The sequence below is a fragment of the Eubalaena glacialis genome, chromosome 14 (genome assembly GCF_028564815.1).
Source record: "Eubalaena glacialis isolate mEubGla1 chromosome 14, mEubGla1.1.hap2.+ XY, whole genome shotgun sequence".
Lineage (NCBI taxonomy): Eukaryota > Metazoa > Chordata > Mammalia > Artiodactyla > Balaenidae > Eubalaena > Eubalaena glacialis.
This window is the reverse complement of record NC_083729.1, coordinates 6,696,781-6,719,722: the sequence shown is the minus strand read 5'-3', so window position 1 is coordinate 6,719,722 and position 22,942 is coordinate 6,696,781. Positions and strand designations below refer to the sequence as shown.

Sequence of the window (22,942 nt, the reverse complement as noted above, 5' to 3'; positions counted from 1 at the left end):
CTGCGCGAGGCTTCGGAGGCGGGGCCCGGTGGGCGGGGCCACGGGGCTGGAAGAGCGGGCGCTGGGCTTAGACCCGGAGTGGCTCCCGCGGCTCGGTCTGCGCAGGCTGTGGGTGTCTGACCCCCGACCGCAGTCGGCGTTGAGGTGAGAGCCCGGCCCTCGCCGCGCTCGGGCTGAGCCTGGCCGGGAACGCAGGTCCCGAGGGCGGCGCCGGCGGGGAGGCCCGCGGCGGGGCGGATGGGTGGGGCCGCGGGGGCCGCGGTCTTCACCGGGACCCGCCTTCCCTGGGTGGGGGACCCAGGCCCCGAGGTGGCGCGGGGCGGGCGGCGGGAGCCGAGGAGCGGGCCCGGGCCTGCGGGAGGAGGCAGTGCCCCGGTGCCGATTCCTGTCTGGGGTGGGACTGCAGCTCCGGTGACGACGGGTGTGGCGTGTGGCTGGGTCCGGTCGGAAGGGTGATGGAGTGAGAGCATCCGCGGGGCTGCTCCCCACGTCAGGCTCTGATTTGAGGGGCGATGGAGAGCGTTCACTTTTTGTGCGGGATCCTGTTGGTTCCTCCACGCGTCGTGGCTGTTTCCACGCAGCGCGGGGCCGGGGTTGCGTCTGTTTTGTTTACTGTCATCCTGAGCACCGGCACGTGGCAGGCGCTCCCGACAGGAGCTGGGCGAGGTCTGGAAAGAGCTTTGGAGCCAACTCTACCAAGGTTCCAAACTTGGCCCCATGCATTACCAGCCTGGTGGCCTTGTGCAAGCTGCTTCGTCTACTTTGCGCTTTGGCTGCCTCATTGGAAAGGGGCTGTAATACTGCAACCTTGCCGGTCAGTGGAGAGGGTCAGAGGTATACACAGATGGCATAGTGTGTGTGTGTGTGTGTGTGTGTGTGTGTATAAAACATATCACCTAGCACTGGGTGGCAGATGGTAGGTGCTCAGGACGTGGGAGTTGTCATCTGGATGTTATCTCACAAGAAGGTTCTCCAGTTCATTAAGCATGGCCTCTGCCAGGCTGTAGCAGGCATCGGATATACAGAGCTGACCTAGCCCTGATCTTTGATGAGCTCACAGTTCTGAGTGAGATAGGTACAAGTAGACAATAGCCGACTAATGCTAAGATCAGGGTATAAACTCAAGCTGTGGAGGACCCATCCCTTAGCCCAACCTGGGGGCTTTCTGGAAGAGAAGCCTGAACTGAGTCTTGGAAGGTGACCGGTTAGCCAAATAAATAGAAGGTGGAAGGGCATTCCAGGCAGAGGGAATGGCAGGAGCAAAGCGTGGAAACAGGGAGCAGAGTGCATGCTGAGAACCGCAAGCCAGTTTGCATTCCTTACAGATTAATTGAGTGTGAAACTGGTTGTGGACGATGAGACTAGAGGTCCACGCGAGCCCGGTCATGGAGGACCTTGCGTGTCCTGGCAAAGAGCCTGACTTCGGTCTCTAACTTTGAGGAGCCAACAAAAGATTTTAAGCAGGTTAAATGGCATCTGACTTGAGTTTTAAAGAAATCATTTCAGCTGGAGCTTGGTGACAGATTTGAAGCGGCAAGGAGTCCAGCTGGGACTGATACCGACCAGGGTTCTTGGCCTTCCCAATCAGTAGAAATGGATAAGAGGCCAGTCCAGAAATTCAGGCAGGGCTTGACTGGGGCTCCTGCAGCTGCAGGAGGGGAGCAAAAACAAGTAACAGGTTCCCTTGCTCGCTCCCCCCACCCCAGGGGGGCAAGCTCGTCCCTGACACGGGGTGAGGGTAGGGGTGTGTCCAGGGGTCGGGCGGAGGGGCGGCTGAGGTGGTTCGCCCACCCCTTGGCAGTGTTGAGCGCAGGGGGCACGCACAGGACCCTGCTTTTGCCCCTGACACCCTGTTTTTGCTCTTCAGAAGTGGTAGTTGGGGTTTTTTTGGTCTTTTTGTGTCTTGTTGTCCAGAATTTGCCCCAACTGCACGTTCATGCACGCAGTTATTTTTAGTTCCTTTATAGTTTCTTTGTATCTGTTACTCGAGGAGACGTTTGTCCATGTGCAATCACTGCAGCAAAGGGTCCCAGGTCCCAGCCTGTCTCAGGACAAGGTCCCTCACCCTTGAAATATCTCCTGATGGCTTGTGAATTACTTAACTTGCATTCCAAACTTTGTGCATTTTTTATGGGTTAAGGGTCCATTGCTTTCATCACATAATGAAAAAGTATTTATATGTAGCCATAGTCTAGGACGATGCAGGCCCTGTTTAGAGACATGGATGAGGGAACTCTTCAGGTGGTATAATCAGTGCATCTTGGACTTGACTGGATGTGAGGGCTGGAGGTCAGTGAGGAGTCGGTGATTTCCTGGTTTCTACCAGAAATAATGGAATTTACTGAAAGGGAGAGGAGAGGAGCAGGTGTGGAGGGGAAGAGGATGGGTTCTGCTTTAGGCCTTTTTGCCTTTGATGAGTCTGTGGAACATCCAAGTGACAGTATCTTTGGTCTCATTTTTATGCACGAATAATTTAGAGACAAGAATGATTTGCTTAATTAAGAACATGCATCAAAAGAGTGGCAGATATCAAAGGTTTTCATAAATGGATTTCCCCTTCAGCTCCTAGATTGATGATGGAAAGAAAGTCTTAAGGAGTTGCAAAGGCCTTATTATGTAGCGATTTTCGAATTGTTCTAGTATTCCAGGGATTTGAAGAGATGCTTCAGGATTTCATAACAATACTATCAAATTTTAAAAAATCATATCTAAAATTGTTATATATATATATATATATAAATAGTACTTATATATACTTAAAATATAATGTGCTTAAATATGCTATACACCGACATTCTAACCCATCAGATTATGATTTTATGCTGCCAGGTTAACCCAGTTTTGTGCAGACCTTGGAATAAGGCCCTCTTGCCTTCTCTTTCTAACTGAGAAGTATCCTGTGATGGCAGGGCTATCGTTTGCAACGAATTATCCACGGAAGCCTTCTAAGTAGGCCCCCTCTTTTTACTCTTATCCTGTGCAACTAGTTCCCTACCCAGCAGCCAGTCGTCTTTCTAAAACAGAAATCTGATCATATCACCTGACTGCTTTTTTAAAACCCCCTGAGTCTTCCTGTGAAACCCAAAACAAAACCCCAGCTTTCGTTGGAGGTCTCCTGTGGATCTTTCCCTCCTCCTCCTATTCTTAGTCATATTGGCCTCTCACCGGTCTGTGCATCAGAGGACATCCCTCAGGACCTTGGCGCTTGCTGTGCCCTCCACTCACGGTGCTTCTCCTCCACGTTCACGGCTACCCCCCCCCCCTTCTCTCAGGGCTTAACTCCCGCTTCCTCAGAACATCTTTTTCTGTCTAAAATCATCCCCCCTTCCTTTGATCACTATCTCCTTAAATTGCTTTAGTTCCCCTCATAGCAATTATTGTTTCCAAATAATGTGTTTGATACTAGGTTTTCCTGTTGGTCTGTCTACTCCCTCTAAAAATGAGCTCCCTGAGGTCAGGGGCTTTTTCTGTCTTATTCACTGGTGCATCCCCAGCACCTGGTAGGTGCTCACTGGCTACTCAGGAACGAATGAATGAATCCCATGTTCTCGTTACTCCACAAATGAAGCAGAAATATAGAAATAAGTTGGCTGATGGGGCTGATTAAAAAGTTTGGGCTCAGGAGTCAAGTTTTGGGTCAGTGGCCCAAGGTCAGATGCTAGTGAGTGGACTTGGCGGGGGGGCCCTCCAAATTCAATGGGAGAAACTGTGTGTTGGAGAGGGGCATTCATTGGCCACCCCGTGATTTACTCATTCTTTTCCTTCATCAGGTCCCTTGTTTTTCTGACAAGAATTGACCATGTCGGAATGAAAGGAAGCTATCTGTGCAGACTGCTGTCTGTTGAACGTTTGAAGACGATAAGATAGTGTTCGATTCTGTAGTGAGCAGGTTCCCTTGTTCCCTCTGTAGAACCAACCTTTAGTAAACATTTGTTAGGTTCTTGTATTCATAAATCCTCCTGAAAGATGGGTCACAGTTCCCTTGCCTACAAAATGCAGATCCTAACCTATCTTCTGTAAGCCCCCTGATGGGGGGCCTAGAGCTCCAGCAGAGACCCTCAGAGAACATCTGTGTCACCAGGTTGCTGTGAGGATAAAGTGAGACAGTGTGTTTGGAAGTACTTGAACTATGAAACATTATGCACGTAATTTCCCAAGTATAATATATGTGCTTCTATGAAATGTGCAAAGAGAAATCGAAAATTTTAAAAAAGATGTACATAAGCCTGACTCTGGGAAACTGAAGGTCACCTCCTTCCCTGGCCTTACTGGAACGAGATGAGAGGTAGCACCTGGCAACGTTTTCATGTCAGCCTTTACTTAAAGATAGTTGGAGACTTTAAGAAAAATGCACATTTCCGAGATGTATCAGCGCCTTCAGTTCTTAGCCCTGCCATTTACAGAACAGGAACCGGAGACAGTGACTCGGTTGATAAACTAACATGTCACATATTTTACTAACGTCTTGACTTGATTAAAGAGAAGGAAGGCACTTGAATATATTGAGAACTAGATGTTCCGTCTGAACAGTGCTTTCCACACCTCCAGAGATGACAAGAAGGTTCCTACCTTTTTGGTTTACTGGGTTAGAATTTTGTGATTCAAAAAGAGAGTAAGAATGAAAAAGAATAATACCCACATTTTGTGGTCAATGGAAAATATTTATGTTTTAAGTAAAAGGAATACGCCATGGAACTGGGAGGAACTGATGGTTTTTATTTATTTGTATTCCTATTATGTGTAAAGGGATTTAAAGTTGCTTTTCTCAATGTATCTAACCAGCGCTTGTTCTTCCAGGGGGCGTGCCTCTGGATCGCGCTATGGTGGAAGATGTTTCGGAAAGGGAAAAAGCGACACAGCAGCAGCAGCTCCCAGAGTAGTGAGATCAGTACTAAGAGCAAGGTAGGGGTGCTGGCGCGGACGCCGCAGTCGTTGAGTGGTGAGAATCTTGTTTCTTCTAACCGGTGCTGCGTGAAGGGTACTAACCACGGCAGACCTGCTGATGTTCTTCAAACTAGAGGTTTTTCACATTCATTTTTTTTGCACTCGAGACACATTGTGCGCTTGATTTAATTTTATTTTGTTTTGGTAGATCTTCTGGAGTTCTTAACTCTGCTAACCTAGAGGGGTCAGGACTTACGAACGGTCTCACTGAAACGCTGATTTTTAAATTGTTTATATGACAGGAACTGCAGGCAATCAGGGAGCTGGATGTCTTGAATTCTAGGGTTTGAGGTGTGTGTGCAAATTATAATTCTGTTTCGTCACGGTGAGTTAGTTGGCTAGTGAGGCAAATGCCCTGATTTGAGTGCGCGGGGCCCTTCGAGTCCCAGGTCCTGGTCCCCTGGGTCCACTGGGCTCGGACTAGAGAGCCTTTTAAGTCATTCTCCACCCTCGTGAGCTCTCGGTGCCCAGTGCCAGGACTGGGTGAGGCGGGAGAGGAGCCCTCGGCTCACACGCACGGGTGCCCCCCTCCGGGGCGCCTCTCACCAGCCTGTGGGCAGCGCCCTGGGTGACGACGGCCACGCTCGGGGCCGGACACACGCACCACTGCCCTTCGGGAGTTTCCAGCAGGCAAGGGGAGCGGTGTTGTCCCTGAGCTGTCAGCACGTAGCCAAAAGCACCAAAACCTGACATTTTAGGAGTCCTGTGCAGTCTTAAATGGGAAAATCCACCGTTCTCCTGTCAGGTTTCGGAACTCCTGAAGCTAGTTGAGACCCACCCCGCTGTTACCTAAGTGTGAGGACCTCAGCCTGGGAATCAGGCCCAGCTTCCTGTTTTCTAGATCAGAAAGTGGATAAAGGGAGACGCACTGACCTGCGGCTCGCAGAGTAGGACCAGAGCTCGGTTTCTGATTCCTGAAGGACCTGCTGCCCCGGGCAGGTGGCGGAGGCAGGGCCAGAGAGGTGCAGGAGGGCCGCGGGCCCGGAGGGAGGTCTTACCCCGAAGTGATGGCGAGCCTCGTGCGGTTCCTAAGCAGGGTGCTGTGACTCAGATTTGTGTTCTAGGATGATGTAAGCGTCTGCTGTTATAATTCGGAACCTCAGAAAAATAGGCCAGTTTCTCCCTTCCTGTTCTTCTGTTCTGAGGGTTGTTAGGTTCTGACAACCTGTTAGGTTTTCCTGTGCGGAGGGGTAATTTGAAGCACAGAACCTCACTCTGTTACACACTTCCCAGAAGCCAGCCTGACTTTGTAACGGCATCTTAATTCCAACTCCCCTTCCCTCACCCTTTGAATATTTAGGATTTTTTCCAATTTGTCAGTACCATACAAATTGATGTTGAACGTCTGTGTGCATACAGCTCTGCTCTTATTTTATATTCCAAGAAGTGCCATTATTAAGAAAGGGAAGAAATAAGGCTTGATACATTTTTGCATTCACCTTGATTCACTTCTTAAACATCTAAAAATTTGAGTGTACTTTTAAAATTTAATTTTGATTTGAAGTGTAAAAAAGTGATTTTTTTTTTTTTTCTTTTTTGGCCGAGCTGGACAGCTTGCGGGATCTTAGTACCGCGACCAGGGATCGAATCTGGGCCCCGTCAGTGAAAGTGCCAAGTTCTAAGCACTGGACCGCCAGGGAATTCCCAATAAGTGATTTGTTTAATCAAAAGATTTTACTGTTATTTCTAAAAAAATTAAGCACATCGAGAGTATGATGCTGTAGAACAAACTATATTAACGTGTATGATTCTTTGAATTTTGCTTAACAGATTTGTTGGTTTTTCTTTGTAATTCACATTGCAGTTATGCTCTGGTCCGCCAGTCGGCCTGTGTTTACCTGTTGTAGGCCAGGTAGTAGTTGGAGTCATTGCAGATGCTGGGGTGAGAATTAGGAGACGTAGATTAGAGATCTGGGGTATTTATTAGATGTAACCTTGGGTAAATCACTTCACCTCTCTGTGTCTCTCCGCTCACTTACTAAACAGGATAATACTCCCTGCCTGCTTTCTGCACAGGGTTCTTTTGGGGTTCTTTGGAAATATTACAAAAGCAAGGTGTAGGTTTTCACATATGACAAATATCAGGCATCTTATAAGGAGATACAGGTAGTGGCTCTGATTTAAACTGGGAGTGTTGACCTCACGTTTATCCAATATCGTGTGATGCGAGGAGCAGTTGGGACTGTCTTTTTTTTTGGAAGTTTGCTAAGGAACTTGCCTTTAGAAAAATCTGTCACAGTCCATCTACCTGAATAATTGACCTGATTTTATATGTGTTAATTCAACTATAATAAATAAGTCATTTGAACGTTGGGTAGAGAACTTGAGAGAAGATAGTGCTTCTAATTGCGTTTACAATTTTTCTGTTGGTTTGTTATTTCTCAGTCTGTAGACTCCAGCCTTGGGGGGCTTTCTCGATCCAGCACCGTGGCGAGCCTCGATACCGATTCCACCAAGAGCTCAGGTACGGAGGGCGGATCATTTTGGCGAAGGCTTCTAACTGATGCTTGTGGAGTTTTGCCAGAGTAGCACAAGGAGTCCTTGAGTATTTGGGGTTTTCTTCCTCTGCTCTGCCATTTTTGACAAGAGTTTAGAAATGGTCCAAGATCTGGTGGAACGTGGTTGGGGTGGGGGGTGGGTGGTGAAAGCCGCTGCCTTGGAGCAAACTGCTCTTAATGGTCGTGCAGCAGAAACTTGCGGAAAACTTCGTGGTGACAGTTTAGAAGTGTCAAAATAGCTTTGTAAGAAATGGGCTGGCGGATTGTGAATTATTTTGGAATTACATTCTTCATGGGGGGTAAGACAACGTCCTGCTGATTAAAAAGATTAAAGAGCTGCTTACCCGGAGACGTACCAGCTCGTTAACATCAGGAGCATGTGGTAATGAGGGGAGCATCTGTCACAGGCCCTTGAAAACATTTATGCAGCTTCCCGAAAGGAGCAGCTCTTCAGAAATCAAAAGGTGGTTTTTGACCCACCTGCTAGCCGGTGTCTAATTGGAAACCTACTACATTCATTTTCTTGTATAAAATCCTTCCTCTTTTCCTTTCGGGATCATAGGCGACTCGATCCATAAAAGGTGGTAGGAGTGGGAGAGAAGATGTAAAAGGGAATATAGTAGCATAAGGTCTATTGTCTTTACTTCCAGATGCTTTAAAACATTAAAAATGTGGGCATCTTTTTATTACATAAACATAATCTAAAAGTGACCACAGAGTATTCCCTTACTATGGCAGACGTTGTAAAATCCTTTGTGGTACTTTTGTACTGGCTGGATTTTACGGCACACACAGTTCTTCACCTATTACCATCTGTTTTGTAAGGGACTTCCTGTCTGGCGTTATTCCATCTACATTGAAAAAAAAAATTTCTGGTCTTTTCTGACTGAATGGGAGAGGTAGATCAGGTTTCCTGAATCAGGAAAGAAAGCTAAAAGTGAAAGGTAAAAAGGGAGAAGAAACCAAAAAATAATTAAATGTCAAATGCATTACAAAGGTACTCAATCATTGTCAAGTTGACAATTTAGTTTTCTTCTTTTTGAAGAAGAAATGAAGCATAGTGATAATTTATTCCTTTTGAGATTTTTATATATTTAGTACATTGTGAGTCACTGAGGAAAAGGTTAGTGAAATTTTTAGTTCTTTCCCATGACATCAAAAAGTTTGCATTTAAAATTTTTAAATTTTTATTAAAGGTTAACTTCTGATGACACCCTCTGTTTCCTGGCTGGGGAGAGGTTGAGGATACCCTGTAATGCAGCTATTTCTTTTGAAGTCTTACTCTTACAATTTTTCTTTTCACCTTTAGGACAAAGCAACAGTAATTCAGACACCTGTGCAGAATTTCGAATAAAATATGTTGGTGCCATTGAGAAACTGAAACTCTCCGAGGGAAAAAGTCTCGAAGGGCCACTAGACCTGATAAATTATATAGATGTCGCCCAGGTAAAAAAAAAAAACAAAAAAGTTCAATTTTCTCAGATTTCAGAGTGAACTCATGGCTTTGGAGAAAGTCAGCACTCTTCAGGTCTCCTCACTGCTTCTCCTGAAGCCGTGCTTTTATCACTGTTACGTTGTTACTGAGCGCTGGGGTCAGAGGAGGTACAGGGCGCCTTGGATACCGAGTCGAAGAGGAACCCAGGGACACAGTCCCTTCCTTCAGACGGTGCTTTTCACTTTTTCTGGGGCCGACTGTAAAAGTCCCCTTGTTTAAATGGGGAGCCGAGTACAGTGGCTGGGTACACACCACAAGCTTATCTCTGAAACAGTCTGGCAAGTCTTACTGTATCTCCGTGGAACTAGGTTCAGCTCTTTGAATAATCTAATTCATAGTGGTGTTGACCTACCATATCTATTTATTCATACCCTGTTTCCAACAAGAACTGAGGTAAGTTTCAAAAATATATCCTGGTCAAGAAGGTAAAAAATAAATCACCACGAAGGAAAATTTAGTGTGAAAATTAAGACAAATCAAGGTGTGAGGTTTGTGCCTAAAGTATTGTAAGGTCCGTACCCTTGCCAGTGATGGGAGTGGATGAGCCAGAAGACTTAATACTATCAACAGTTAGTTAACTTGCTTCCCAAGTTTCTAGAAGATGGAATTGCTTGTCTTTGTGTTCATTAACAAAGGGATATTACTGCAATGGAAAGAGTCCCTTATCAGTTTATAGAGTGCTGGTTACTATTAAAAGTATATAGTCTCTCAACTCATGGAGATGGGATCCTTAAATATACTGTTTCATGTCTTCATGAAAGTGAAGGAAGTCTCCGGTGTCTCAGGGGAAATCAGCTGACCTAATCTGCCATTTAACAGACAACTGTTGGTAGTCTGGGCAAACACAATGATCCCAGCCTTTAGTTTGAAATACAAAGTCATTCCAACGTGGAAGCAACAACAAATCTAAGTAAAGTATTCTACTGAAAGATGGCTAATAATGTTTTCTCCCAAAAGTACACTAGGATTTTCATTCTGACAAGGACTGCTCAATTTCTCACATCACTGTAGAAATGGGGCTTATCAGAATTCCATTATTGACGATAGCATTGCTATTATCCCATCTGTTGATTCTTGGAATTGATTTAACCTGCTGTGAGACATGAATGGCAAGAGTTTACTCTTGCATGTGAGGACCCAAGAATTAAGGTAGGTGGACACGGCTCCTTTACCATAATCTCTTTAGTGCAGGCAAATGGTTCCACAGAAACATTGACCGTATGGAATATCTACTGATTGCCAGCAATATCTTATTTATTTTAGAGAAGGCAAGTTAGGCATACTTAGCAGATAAAACTGGACCATCTGCTAGGGAAACCATCAGGCATTATCTGCTGTTTTACTTGTTTCTGAATAGCTCAAAATACTGATTGATATTTTTGAGAGCCGAGTAACCATTCTTCAAGCAGCATTTACTTGTCCAAAGCCCTGGGGCGCTGGGAATACCAGACATATCCAACACCCGGGTAAGATGTAAAACGGCTGAGAAAAATGGCTCTTGCGGCATGTTACCTATCATTTAATGTGCCGACATGAGTATAAACTTTGAGTAAAGGGCCTTAATTTTTCTAATGTAGATATTTAAGCCTCGCTGGGATCTGTGAGGAGTATCAGTTTGTAACTGGGGTTAACTGTAAGCATGGATCTGAGTTTTGGTCAAATTTGCAGACTGTAAAACAGGTGGGGGGATATTTCTTCTGCCTCTTTGGAGAGAAATTCCTGCTGAGCTGTTGTATGCCCCACATTCTTTAAAGGGTTTGGGTTTGTGATGGCCAGATGCTAAAATTGACTAATCAGAATTAGGAATGAAACATAATTTTTTAAAATGTATATTATGTAATTTATTTTTACTTTAAAGCAAGATGGAAAGTTGCCTTTCGTTCCTCTGGAGGAAGAATTTATTATGGGAGTTTCCAAGTATGGTATAAAAGTATCCACATCAGATCAGTATGTAAGTAATTTAACTAAGGGGGAAAATGTGTTTTAGGTGCTGGGGAGTTCAGGCCAGGAAGGGCCCTCTTGTAGTTAGGTCTGCTTCTGTTTGCAGAGTGGTTGGCTTGTAAACATTTCTGGCAGCTGGTCTTAAAAGTGACCAATTTCCTAGGGTAAATGAATAGGGGCTTTTGCTTGTGTGTGTGTAGGGCCCAAGCCAATCCCCTCCCCTCCCCCGGTTGGTCCCTAATGCATTTTCAGCTTAGGACCCCATGCCAATTCACAGCAGGCGTCAGCTTGGAAGCTGGGCATAGAGGACGGGATCGTGAACTTAGATCATCTCACTCCATCTTCCTAGAACTTAAGTAGGAAGGTATGATCCTAATGGCAAATTGGCCCATAACTGAGCATCCTAGAATGTCCCTTTGGGTGAAAAACCTGTAAAACTACTTTCTGCCCGATCCATGGATGGATATTTTCAGTTTAAAACCTCATGATAAATTCTGCACTGGAAAATGCGTTATAAGAATGGAGAAACATGTAAAATAGCATGGTCTTTCTTTTCCCTGATTTCTGCAGGATGTTTTGCATCGGCATGCTCTATATTTAATCATCCGGATGGTGTGTTATGATGATGGTCTGGGGGCAGGAAAAAGCTTATTGGCTCTGAAGACCACAGATGCGAGCAACGAAGAATACAACCTGTGGGTTTACCAGTGCCACAGCCTGGTGAGGTTTTCAGTCTCCTTGGTTATTAGTCTAATAATTCATCAAACAAAGTGGCAAAACCAGAGACTGTTTAGTCTTTTCAGAGGCTGAAGAGATGCTCCCTGCCATGTGCCTAGCAAACACCTGGCATAACAGGAGAAATGAGTGTATCATCAGTCAGGCCCCAGGTCAGCTGGGCCAGACCTTCTGCAGGCTGTGAGCTGTTTGTTAGGCCAGGAGCAGATGCAAAGCTGGTGAGGGAAAGCAGTGTGTCCTCCACGGGCAGAGCCCCGCCTTTCCATACCTTGTTGTTCTGACTCGTGAGGGTCCCTCCCAAAGGCCACGGGGTCCTGTGTTACTGCGTGCAGTTCCTGAAGGGGCACAGGAACATGATGACCCAGGCAGGCCGTGTCCGGGGCTTTCCAAAACTGGTGATGTGTAGGTTTAGGAGAGGCGTTAGGAGGGTCACGTTTACTTCGGGAAGAGATTTATGAACTCTTTCTTACTGTATCTTTTCACTTAACGTAGGAACAAGCACAAGCAATCTGCAAAGTTTTATCCACTGCATTTGACTCTGTATTGACATCTGAGAAACCATGAATTCTGCAATCAAGGGGAAGTAGACTTCATGTGCAAGTTCAGCTGTTTGTTTTCTCAATAGTTCTGTTTTCAATCTGCGGTGTTGTTGAACTATTTTGGAAATATGAGCGATCCTTTGCTCTAGATTTTCTGAAGAAACGCAATATATAAAATATCAGTCGTTTGTTTTTCTATTAAAATGTGTCTTATTTAACAGTGAGTTAACTCTCAATGAAGTTACCTACCTACTGGGACTAAAAAAGCAACGTCATTTGTCGCTTTTAAACACAAATAAGCTTAATAACCTTTATGTGTCACAGAAGTGCCCTCGGTGATGAATGAACATGGAGAACTTTCTGAGGAAGACCAAGGCCGTCTGTCCTGCAGCACTGGGCAGTGACGTGGTCTCACGGGCTCAGAGCTCTGGTCAGGCAGAGGTTGGCCCGGGGACCCGGGATGTGCTGGTTTCAAATGGTGACACTGCCAACTCAAGTCACAAAGAGTAAAACTTTAAAAGTGTATTGTCAGGATAACATGCTGGTAAACCACAATAATCATCTTCAGGATAATTAGAAATAGTAAAACCTTCAAAGATTACTGCTCACGTTAAAAGTCATACACTGTAAAGAATCTCATGTTCAGTAGGCTAGTGTATTTTCTAAAGGACTGTTTTTATATACAGTGCTTTACTAAAGATTAAAAACATGAAAAACACCATGTCCATTTAAAAGTATTTTATTTTTTTCCAGTCAAAGGACTAGTTAACAAGAAGAGTAAACTTATTAAACATGCTCTAATTAGGACAATGAAAATAAGAACTGATTTAGGTTATACAATATATACAGTTGCGCTGCAACTAGACCGAAGTAATCAAGTGAATGAACTGAATATCATACATCTCAGATAGTATCCACGCTGTAGACAGTGGTACCCACCCACCCCTTCACAGATCACACAGTAACCATTAGTCTGTGGACAGATTTCTGAGTCGCCATCCCTAGAAGTCAGATCTGATGGAGAATGGCATGCCAAATGCCAGAATCCTGCAGCTAAGTTCATGACATGTAAACTTTAAATATAAATAGATATCTACAATGTTTTCCTTTCTCTCAGTTGCTTTTTTTTTTTTTTTAATTTGCAAAGAGCAAATAACTAGGAAAGGATATTAGTAGGGAAGTTAATATAATTTCTCCTCTGGCAAGAGTAATATGAATTACTGCACAATAGCACCACCAAATTGTAGATTGGAAAAATATTTCCTAGATGTTTATGTACCAGTGAACCTGATATATTAGTTTGGGACTGGTGTTCAAATGTTGATACGAATCAACTTTAATTCCTTATACAGCTGGCACCAAGTAGTCAAAAGGCTGATTATAAGATACAGATGTGGGAGCGTTGTATTAAAATACACATATGAAGTGCACTGTGCAAAACATCTGTTTACTTTCTTAAATCTATGAGCGAATTAACTAAATGAAGGGTTCAAAAACAGAAATTAACAATTAGTGAAAACAGATGTAGTGCTTTTAAAAAAGACTTTAATTACAGATCTAACACATTTTTACCCAGAACTTTGAAAGGCAAATTGCCGTACAACATCATAAAACATTCCAGTTTATTCTGTCTCCCTTTATAATAACAATGAAAAAATACAATGCAATTAAAAAAGAAAAAAAAGCTCTATACTTACAAAAGTCTTGCATAATAAAGACAGGCTGCTTCAATCAAATGTACCATCATAACAAATGCACTGACAGCATCGTCTCCTTGCTTTCCAAGCCTCTTCTTAAATTTACTCCTTCGCTTTTGGTAAAAATCTAAGTGGTCATCATATGCCTACTTATTCTCAAAGAGTGCCAAAATTTCCAATATACCTACCATGAATCTTACACAATTACTAAATAGAGGTATGATAGTCAAGTTCATTAAACTAATGAATTTTGATTTTATCATATACAACCTAATCCCCCCCACCCCCAGTAGCTTAAGAATGATATGATGGACTTCAATAGTAAAACCGGGATGTTTGAGAGTATTTTATTACCTGGGACCTACAGATTTCTGATATGCTCTTGATTACAAACAAATGGACAGATTAAATTTCAAGACAGTGTAGCTACCATTCCTGTTGGTATATTATATAAATACAAGACACTAAACTGAGTGAACATTCTCTTGGGCTAGAAAGGGAAGGCAGTGGTACACTTGATAGGAAACAGCAAGTCTGTGGTAATATGGCGGGGGGGGGGGGTCGGTCTGCGCCACGGTACTCTAGCTGTGTGACGAGGGAGGCTCAGGAAGGCAAATCCCAAACACCTAAAGCATAGAAACTAAAGAACTGTTTCGCAGTCCATCATCCTTAGTTTTTAACCAGATTCAGGAAATGCAGTTAATGTAATCTGGAACTGAATTAACTGCTGTGACATATGCCGTAATAAACCATCTGTAGTCGGGTCAAGTAGGCTTGTTCACAACAGGTTACACACACATGCAGGATACACTGATAGTTGCAACCTCACACGCCAGGGCTGGAAAGTACAATGCTTATGTATACATTTCCAATAAACACTGGGTGGATTTCAAAGGAAATCTTTAAAGAAAAAAAAGTCTTTAAAGGTGAACTGAAGCATTTTATGTAGAAAGTGCGGGCTGGCTATGGACTTTGAAAGCAACAATTTCCTGGCTTCCTAAAAAGAATAATTGTGCTAAAGGTCACGAACCCCAGAAGTGGGCCAAGAAAAGCAGGATGAATTTCTTTCCCACACTCAAAACATTTTTAGGTTCAACTAAAGCTGTAGATTCAGAATCTTCATTATTTAGTTAAAATAACTTTTCAGTTCACCTTTTAGGAAATTCAGTTTTTCCTATTAAAAGTATAGCAATGTTTCATGAAAAACACAAATTATAAAAACAATTCATTGATATACATAAATTGCCTTTGAGTTTTTAAAGCAGAACAGTGGCCTTAGAGAAAGTGGGCTACCGTACAATACAATTCATAAAACAGGTTATCTGGCAAGAGTTTTGGTACCAATAATGAGACGAGATAACTTTTAGAAAAAGACGTGTTTTTTTTTTCAGTAGCAATTTAGTCAGCAATAAAGTGCACAAATGACACGGGAAATGCTCCTTTGCGACTGGGATCTCCATCGATGTGGCCGATCTGAAATGAATAAGAGGTTATGTTGTTACACAAATTCCAAATGTTGGAAACTTTGAAGGGCATTATAGCATTTGGAAGAAAAAAAAAAGATTTGTTTGGAAGACTCTCTTCTGGGAAAGAATTACTTGGGTACAACATCTAAACTGTTTTTCCTTTCGCTCCCATCTCAAATAGTGCCGGCCTACTACCCGCAGGGACTCCTACCCGCGGGGAATCGGTGTCTGCACACACGCCCCACCGCGGTCCTGGTGGTCTCGGGGGGCAGGCAGCACAGGATCAGACCACCACCCCGACCTCCCTTTTTGTTTGTTTTTTTTTTTTAAACGGATGAAGAAACTGAACATCAGAAGTCTGTGCACTGCCAAGTCACAGAAAGTGGCAAATCTGAGTCGGCCCTATTTAAATGCAGTCAAAGCATTTAAGACATCAGTAAGTCCATTTACTTTTGCTCTGGGAAAATTGCATAAATTATACCTCAAGTCTGATCTCAACGATGTAAATTAAGTAGTTAAATAAACATGTAAAACAAAATCACCAAAATTTAAATTATTTGTGTGTGTGAGGGGGGATACCCTGAGATTACAGGCAGCATTTACTTTCTTTATAGTTTTCTGATTTTGCCACAGTTTTTGAAATGAACAGGTGTTTTCCAGATGCCTAAGCCTGGTGTCAGGCTGGAGCCCCATCCTTGTGGTGGGTTGTACACAAGTGTGAAGGCCAGACCTGCCTCATGTCTCAGGGCCAGGCGGGCAGCGGGCGGGCAGAGCCCTGGACGGGCACCGGGAGCTGCCGCCCCCTCTGCCACCCGTGGCATTGACTGCGCTGCATGGAGCAAGGCTGATGGAGGAGGGAGCCCTGGACCCACAGGCACTTGAACCCCTCGAGGGGAGAGGCCACAAGAAGACCCCCGAGTCAGCCATGCCAGAGGCGGTGCCAGGCCCTGAGCTGGTTCTCACAGGCCCTGGAGAGAGAGCACACAGCTCGCCCAGGAGGGCGCCTGGCCAGGGACTCTGACCGACACCCCTCGCCCTTGACAGAGCGGAGCTGTCTCCGTGAGTCCTGGCTACGCCCTGATGGCAACCGCGACCCATCTGATATCCGAGCTCAAGCCCCAGAGCTGGGCCGTTAGCAGCCCCCAGGCGGCAGACGCTGCCAGGCGTGCGGGAGCTGTTTACGCGACTGTCCAGTTTACGACAGCCACCTCTCCCCGGGAGCCGCCGTGCCGTCGCTGCAGCAGTGCCGTGTCACTGCCCCTTCTCAGACGAGGCGGCTGCGGCTTAGCAACACCACCACCTTGCCCAAGGTCACCCAGCCTGACCTTGGCCGGGGCTGGACACTCAGGGTCATCAGGGGAAGCGCCACGCTCATCCCATTCCAGCTCCCACCCGGATGCCACAGCTGGTTTCAGGACCAGCCCGACACCCAGCGACTCTGCCCTCCGGGTCAGCTCTCCCTCGGCGCCCCACTCCACCAAACCTGCAACGCCAGGGAGGAGGCACCACCGAGAAAGCCAAGGCCTCACCTCAAACCCTCAGGTGCGCTCTGCGAACTGCAGCCCACGTGGCCTGTCCGCCCTGACGAGGGAGGACCCCACTCAGAAGTGGGTCCACGGAAAGGGCAGCTGAGGCTCGTCAGGGGCACAGCGGGCCTCCCCCGGGAACAGACCTGCCAGGCCCCGACTCACCCACCACTCCTGGTCCTCCTCCCCGTCCACGATGATCACGTCCCCCTCGGAGAATGTCAGCTCGTCGGGATTGTCGGCCACGCAGTTGTACAGGGCTTTGACCCGCTTGGGCTTCAGCTTGGTCTGCGTCGAGGAGAAGAGGGCTCGGAGCTCAGTGTGCGGGGAAGCGTCTGCTCCAGGGCAGAGAACTGGGCCACTTTGCTTCCAACTGGTCCCGAGGGCTGCCCGCAGGCCTGGGAGCCCATGGGTGTCAAGATGGGGCGGCTCAGTGTGGCTCGGGGCAGGGGGGCTTCCAGGAGGAGGCCAGCCAAGGGAAGAGAGCAGGGAGCGAGGCGGCCCGGTGCCTGGTGGGCACATGGGGGCCTGTCCTGGAGCCGCGAAGGGCCCAGCCCACTGGCTGTGGGCTCTGGGTTGCATCCTGCTCCGATCCGAAGGACCAGGTACCCAGGAAGAAGCCTCCCCCACCCCAACCAGCGGAAGAGGGAGAGTTTCCTCTGAGCCCTTGGACAATAACCCACCCGCTCCTGGCCAGGGCAAAGAGGCAGAAAGGAAGGGGCTCGTCCGCTTACCGCCTGTGACTTCCTGGGCATGGGCGCCGGGGGCTGCGTGACCACGGCGTTGGACAGAGAACCCACAGCTTCTGTCCCAGAGAGATCCACTGCTTTAGGGCCAAAATGAATGGACTTCACAATATGCCCCCTCAGTCAACACCACAAGATAGAAACGACATAAATGCCGTCTGTCATAGCCACAAGGCAACTTGCCTGAGATTTCCTAACTGTTGAGGGAAAGTCCCTTAAAGGCCAAAGAACCCTGTGACTTCCATGCAACCTGCCTAGCGTGTGCCGGCCTGCAGGTGTCACAGAGCGAGGCAGACGCCACAACCTCCTCCACTGACTCCCAGACCCGGCCAGGGCTCCCCCCACCCCCGTCCCCATCGGCAGAGGGGGACAGGAATGCGGGGCGTGGGACAGAGCAGCCCCAGGAGCAGGCGCGCCGGAGGCTCTGCGAGGGCAGGGTGGCTGCCAGGGCAGGACAGCGGGCCTGACCCAGAGGTTCACCACAGCTGGAAACACCCTCCACTTTGCCCCCCAGACCCAGCAGAAAGTAACCCAGTTTCACATGGAATAATTACCAGGTCCTCTTGGCTGGCCTTTGTTGATCAGTGGGCTTGACTTGTCAGGCCTACAAAGAAGGGGAAAATAGATTCACTGGTGCCCGAGGCCTGCAAGGCATGCTACCGCTCCGCCTCATTCCCTTTTCTAAAGGACCTGTGTTCAAGTTGAAAATGGTTGAGCTCATTTTATCAACTGCCATCCAACTACCTCTTTTTTTTTTTTTTTTTTGGAAAAAGTAAGAATGAGAGGTCCAGAGGGCAGTGCTAGATCGAAGGTTCCCGATTCCCAAACCAGGCTCCTCCTGAAGCTCTCCTGTCCCGTGTGAGCCCGTTGCCGATGCCCCGGGTCTGGGCTGGAAACTGGGCACCACCAACCAGCTCTAGCCGTGATGTGCCCCATCCCCTCCCCGCGCGGCCTGGGTCTCTTCCTATGTCAGGGTGGGGCAGTATCAACCCCAGGGCCCTGATGGCTCTGCTAGGACCTGCCCAAGCACCACTAGCCCGCGTTATCCATGCCTCTGTACTCTGTGATCCCTGCTGCCTATAACCGCCGTGACTGACATGGCTCAGCAACCCCTGCCCCATGAACCCCGGGCCCGGCACGTCCCAGCACCACAGGAAGGGACACGCAGGTAAGGGAGCCGGCTCCCAGGGCTGGCAGACAGCGGTCTGTTCACTCAGGCTTGCCGGGTGGGCCTGGATAAATGCGTTTCTGTGAGTCAGCATTTCCACCTGCAAAAGGTGTGACACCAGTTCTGTCAACTCTCCAAGTAAGGACAAGTGACAAGAATGTCTGATGAGCCGAGAGAGGAGCCCTATTCCAGTTCTCTGCGCAGAGCCAGGCCCACAACTGGGGCTTGACATGTGATGGGAGGGGATGGAGGGCAGAAGAGGCAGACGGGGACAAGCAAGGGACGAACGGCTCTCCACACACACGTGTGTGTGTGTGTCCCTAGTTCTGACCACTCAGAGGGCCTGCCTGGGTGCAGTGACACTGCAACAGCAATGAAGACACTAAGCATTCAGATCTTGGCTTCTAAATATCATTCCCACTAAAAAGGAACCATTTTTCCACCATAAAGATCCAGACTGAGGGCCACGAACTGGATCCCTCTGTAGTAAAGGACGGTATTTAGACACGTGGCAAAACTTGGAGTCTGAGTTTTGGAAGGTAGCATCCACGTTAATTTCCTGATTTTGCTGGTTGTATTGTGTTTATGTAGGAGAATGTCCTTGTTTGTAGGAAATACATGCCCCGCACTACAGAGGGTCCATGTAGTCGAGATAACCCTGTGAGTGATCAACAAATAAGACCTAGAGGCCTCGTGTCTTGAGGACTTTAACTCCCCAAATCCTGGTGTCTGTACTGAACAGAAATCTAAATTCATCATGTGGATATAAAATGTACATTGGTATGAAATTTTTGCAGTTTAAACATTCTTATTTTTTAGACACCTGAAGCATAACCACTTAGTTATGTAACACTTGACCTTAGGGGTCACAGTAGTAGAAACGTGGAAGGTTTCAAACGTTCAGAGAAATCTCAGCAGGTGAAGTTACGGGGCTGGTGCCCCTGGGAAGCAGGGATGGCCGACCTGGCCCGGCCCGAGGGGGATGCAGAAGAGCGGCGGTTACCCGGGAGCAGGCCTCTTCTGGGGCAGGCGGCTGGGCAGCTGCGGCGGCAGCGGCGGCGGGGCTTTGCCGGGCGGGAGCCCGGGCTGTGCCGGCTTGCTCTGCTGGCTCAAGGCCTCCAGCACACTGGGCGTTTTTGCTACCGGAGGGGGCGGCGTGGGAGCCAGCGGGTCTGCGGAGAGAGCAAAGGAGAGAAACGCGGAGGGTCACACTTCAGGCGCCCCCTCCCAGCCGAGGCTCTTCCGATACGGGCTTCCTTTTTCCTTCCCCTACCGCATAAGGAAAAAACCTACTTTCATCGACGATTTTCAGAAAACAGTGCTGGCGGGGAGTCTTTCCGAGCCTCAAGTTGGGACTAAAATGCCTCTAAGAGCCTGGGAGTATTTTCTCAGCTAGAAGCCCCCGTGGGAAGCCAGCCCCCTGTGGGTTTCCGCCCTCCACGGGGACCTGGAGAAGCGGCAGCAGGAGGCCCGGCCTGGGTCTGGCGCCGGTCCTGCCCCGGGGCCCCACCCATGCCGCTGGCCGCGGCCGGTCAGTCTGAGGGAAGGCTGCGAAGAACTAGCTGGAAAGGCTCCCGGTCCGCGAGAGGCAGCGGGACGAGTTGTATCACTCTCTACGTTTCACAGGCGAGGAGGCCGCTGCTTTCCCCAAGCGCACGGCCAGTGAGGCAGGGAGCCGGGCCTTGAGCCCACGCCTCCCCCCATTTCCCCGACCAACAGCAGCCCCCCCACAACGTCCAGCGTTCGCGTCCCGCGGTCGCTGCGGAGCCGGCGACCTGCCCCGGGCCTGGACGCTGACACCCAAGGAGCCGGCAGCTCCTCTCTCCCAGGACAGCGGGCGCGGTGAGCCGGCTGACCAGGGAGGGATCAGTTTAATCCTTCTTTCCTTTTGTCATTCTTCTCTCCTTTTTCTGCTTTAAAGGGAAAGTCAAAAGGCAGACTCTAGCATGCACATCTACAGCCCCGGGGACGCCAGACTGCGAGTGTGAAAGTGGGCTTCTGAGACCCGCTGGGTGCCCCCCAGGACCCGGCCCCGTGCCATCTGACTTGGGTGTGCCGGAGCTGGGTGCCCCCCGCCCCAGCGTCCGGAAGACCCCGTGCCCGCTCCGCCTCCAGTGCGCGTACGACACCGACTGCAGCCAGGGCTGGGCTTCTCCCCCCTTAACTCCGGGTAAGGAAACCGGGGGACCAGGGAAACCCTCAGCGCCCTCAAAGCACCCCCCGACCCTGCGATGCCGGAGCCCCACTCTCCTACAGCGTCCAGGCCTCGCCCCCCGCCCCCCGGGTGCTGAGACTCCCACGGACATGTGACACTGAAGGGCAGAGCACAGACCAGATTATAATCCACAGGAACACACCCCAGCATCGAGAACCACCCAACGGCCAAAGGCAGCCCCGAGGCCAATGTGTGAGAGACAGAAATGCTGCTGAAGTGCTCGGGAGACAGAGCAGGAGTGAAGGGCCCCCGTGCGGTGTGAGACAGACAGGAGTCTGCTGCTGGGGGGCAGCGGCCGCAGGGCTGGGGCCACAGAAGAGCCACAGGTCCCCAGGCAGTGCCGGGCTGCCGAGAGACCCCCCAGCCATCCAGCTGCACAAAGCCCAACAGCGAGAAAGGAAAAAGGAAAAAAACGTACTGGTAGATGTCACGCGGAGAGGGGGCAGCGGTGGATGGACAGCTGGCGGATCTGACGAAGATCGCTGCCGGCTTACACTGTCCACACTTACAGAGTTTGTCTTCCACAGGGCGTTAGCGGAGGAGGCTGGCTGAACTGCACACACACGCACATGCACACACACGCACGTGCACACGCAGGCATGCACACGCACGCACGCACACGCACGAGCACAGAACAAAAACAGAAACAGAACACTGCATTATTGATCCTCTCCCCTGTAAAATGGTACACGTGACCCTTCTAGAAGAGCACTAAGGCCACAAACAGGACGTTAATTTTAAAAAAATTCTTGTTTCTGGTATCTGGAAGACAGATACCAACACACACCGAACCAACGATGCTCCGGGGAGAATTCCCAGTTGGTCTTCTCAATCTTACCTATTTTATTTCTCAAATTGAAACACTGTTTGAAGAAGAAAATGATGACCACAGTGACCTTCCTGAGCACTGCACTCGGGGACAGGACGTCTGCTTGTCTCTACCCATCTCAGTCCTCCCTGTGGGGTCACCACCTCGCACAGGGGGGCACCCGTCCTCAGACAGAGCACGTGGAGAGGAGGGTGCAAATCAAAGACATCTGGTGAAGGGCAAACTTATTTCTGGCTGAAAGTTGGCTCAGGTGACACACCAGGGAGATGGCACCACCCTGGTCACACCCTTCCTCCGCCCACAGAGCTCCTCCTCACAGAGCTGCACCTGCTTGGGGCACAGGCACGGCCGTGCCTGAGGCTGGGCCTGGAGATGAAAGCAGGCCGCACCGCACATGGCCCACCCGAGGCCAGCGGGCGCCTTCGCACGTCTGCCGTGGACAACGTCCTCCTCGATGCCGGGCCCGAGACATCAGCCCCGTCCTACTTGTTGGGTGGTGACTCCTCGTGGATCGAGGGTGGAACAGACGGAGAACAAAGATACCCTTTGGGGGGCTGGCAGGGATGAAGGGCGATCTCCGTCACCAAAGGAAGAGACGGAGCTAACGGTGGGAGTGGCAGAAAGAAATGGGGGAAAAAAACCCCAAACTTTCTCATCCTAAGATTTTAAGAAAGCAAGAAATAGAGGTGAACAGCTTTCTATTCTTCTTATATGACCCAACAGAGCAAAATAAAATCTTTCCTAACATGACACACACAGTCAGTAAAAGTCACTAATGGGGTGGAGATGAACACAGGCACCGGGATCTGGGGGGGAGGCAACGAGACGCACCCACAAGGCCCCAGCCACCGCAGCGGCCCCCGCCCGCCCGGGTCCCTCGCAGCTGGGGGACGTGACCTCCTTCCTTGCTGAGGGACCTCTCGGTCAGGCCTGGGTGCCCTGGAGGAACGGGCTCTGCGGGAGGTGAGCGGGCAGGTTTCAGGGGTCTGCCCGTGCAGCGTGGGTCTGCTCCTAAGGCGTGTGGCTCGGTGACCCAGACGAGAGGCTCATCAGCCTTCTCTGCCTGCCTGAGCGCTGGGGGCAGAGCCGTGGGGGAGGGTCTGCAATACACTCAGGGCAGCGGGGGGGGCGGCGGTGGGCACA

General features: G+C 48.8%; 2 protein-coding genes across 8 annotated transcripts in view; one reads left to right on the top strand and one right to left on the bottom strand.

Annotated features, from left to right (window-relative positions):
• Window positions 1-26: 26 nt before the first annotated feature.
• Window positions 27-12,383, top strand: ITGB1BP1 (integrin subunit beta 1 binding protein 1). Of its 2 annotated transcripts, XM_061210585.1 has the most exons (7): window positions 27-144; window positions 4,798-4,902; window positions 7,330-7,408; window positions 8,752-8,888; window positions 10,796-10,888; window positions 11,449-11,598; window positions 12,106-12,383. In XM_061210585.1, exons 2-7 carry the CDS (start codon window positions 4,831-4,833, stop codon window positions 12,175-12,177), a joined length of 603 nt encoding a protein of 200 aa, XP_061066568.1. In that variant the 5' UTR covers window positions 27-144; window positions 4,798-4,830; the 3' UTR covers window positions 12,178-12,383. The 2 variants fall into 2 exon arrangements, with proteins under 2 accessions (XP_061066568.1, XP_061066569.1); XM_061210586.1 differs by lacking the exon at window positions 10,796-10,888.
• A 565-nt stretch (window positions 12,384-12,948) lies between these two features.
• Window positions 12,949-22,942, bottom strand: part of ASAP2 (ArfGAP with SH3 domain, ankyrin repeat and PH domain 2) — a 159,059-nt gene continuing 149,065 nt past the window's right edge. Inside the window, exons 23-28 of one of the 6 annotated variants that reach the window (XM_061210425.1) lie at window positions 21,389-21,523; window positions 19,759-19,927; window positions 18,142-18,191; window positions 17,576-17,667; window positions 17,007-17,129; window positions 12,949-15,322 (exon numbers count right to left, since the gene is read on the bottom strand). In XM_061210425.1, coding sequence (XP_061066408.1) covers window positions 15,248-15,322; window positions 17,007-17,129; window positions 17,576-17,667; window positions 18,142-18,191; window positions 19,759-19,927; window positions 21,389-21,523 — 644 coding nt within the window. In that variant the 3' untranslated portion in view covers window positions 12,949-15,247. Of the gene's footprint in view, window positions 15,323-17,006; window positions 17,130-17,575; window positions 17,668-18,141; window positions 18,192-18,214; window positions 18,856-19,718; window positions 19,928-21,388; window positions 21,524-22,942 lie in introns of those variants that run through there. The other 5 variants (XM_061210426.1, XM_061210427.1, XM_061210428.1 and 2 more) reach the window with 5 other exon arrangements.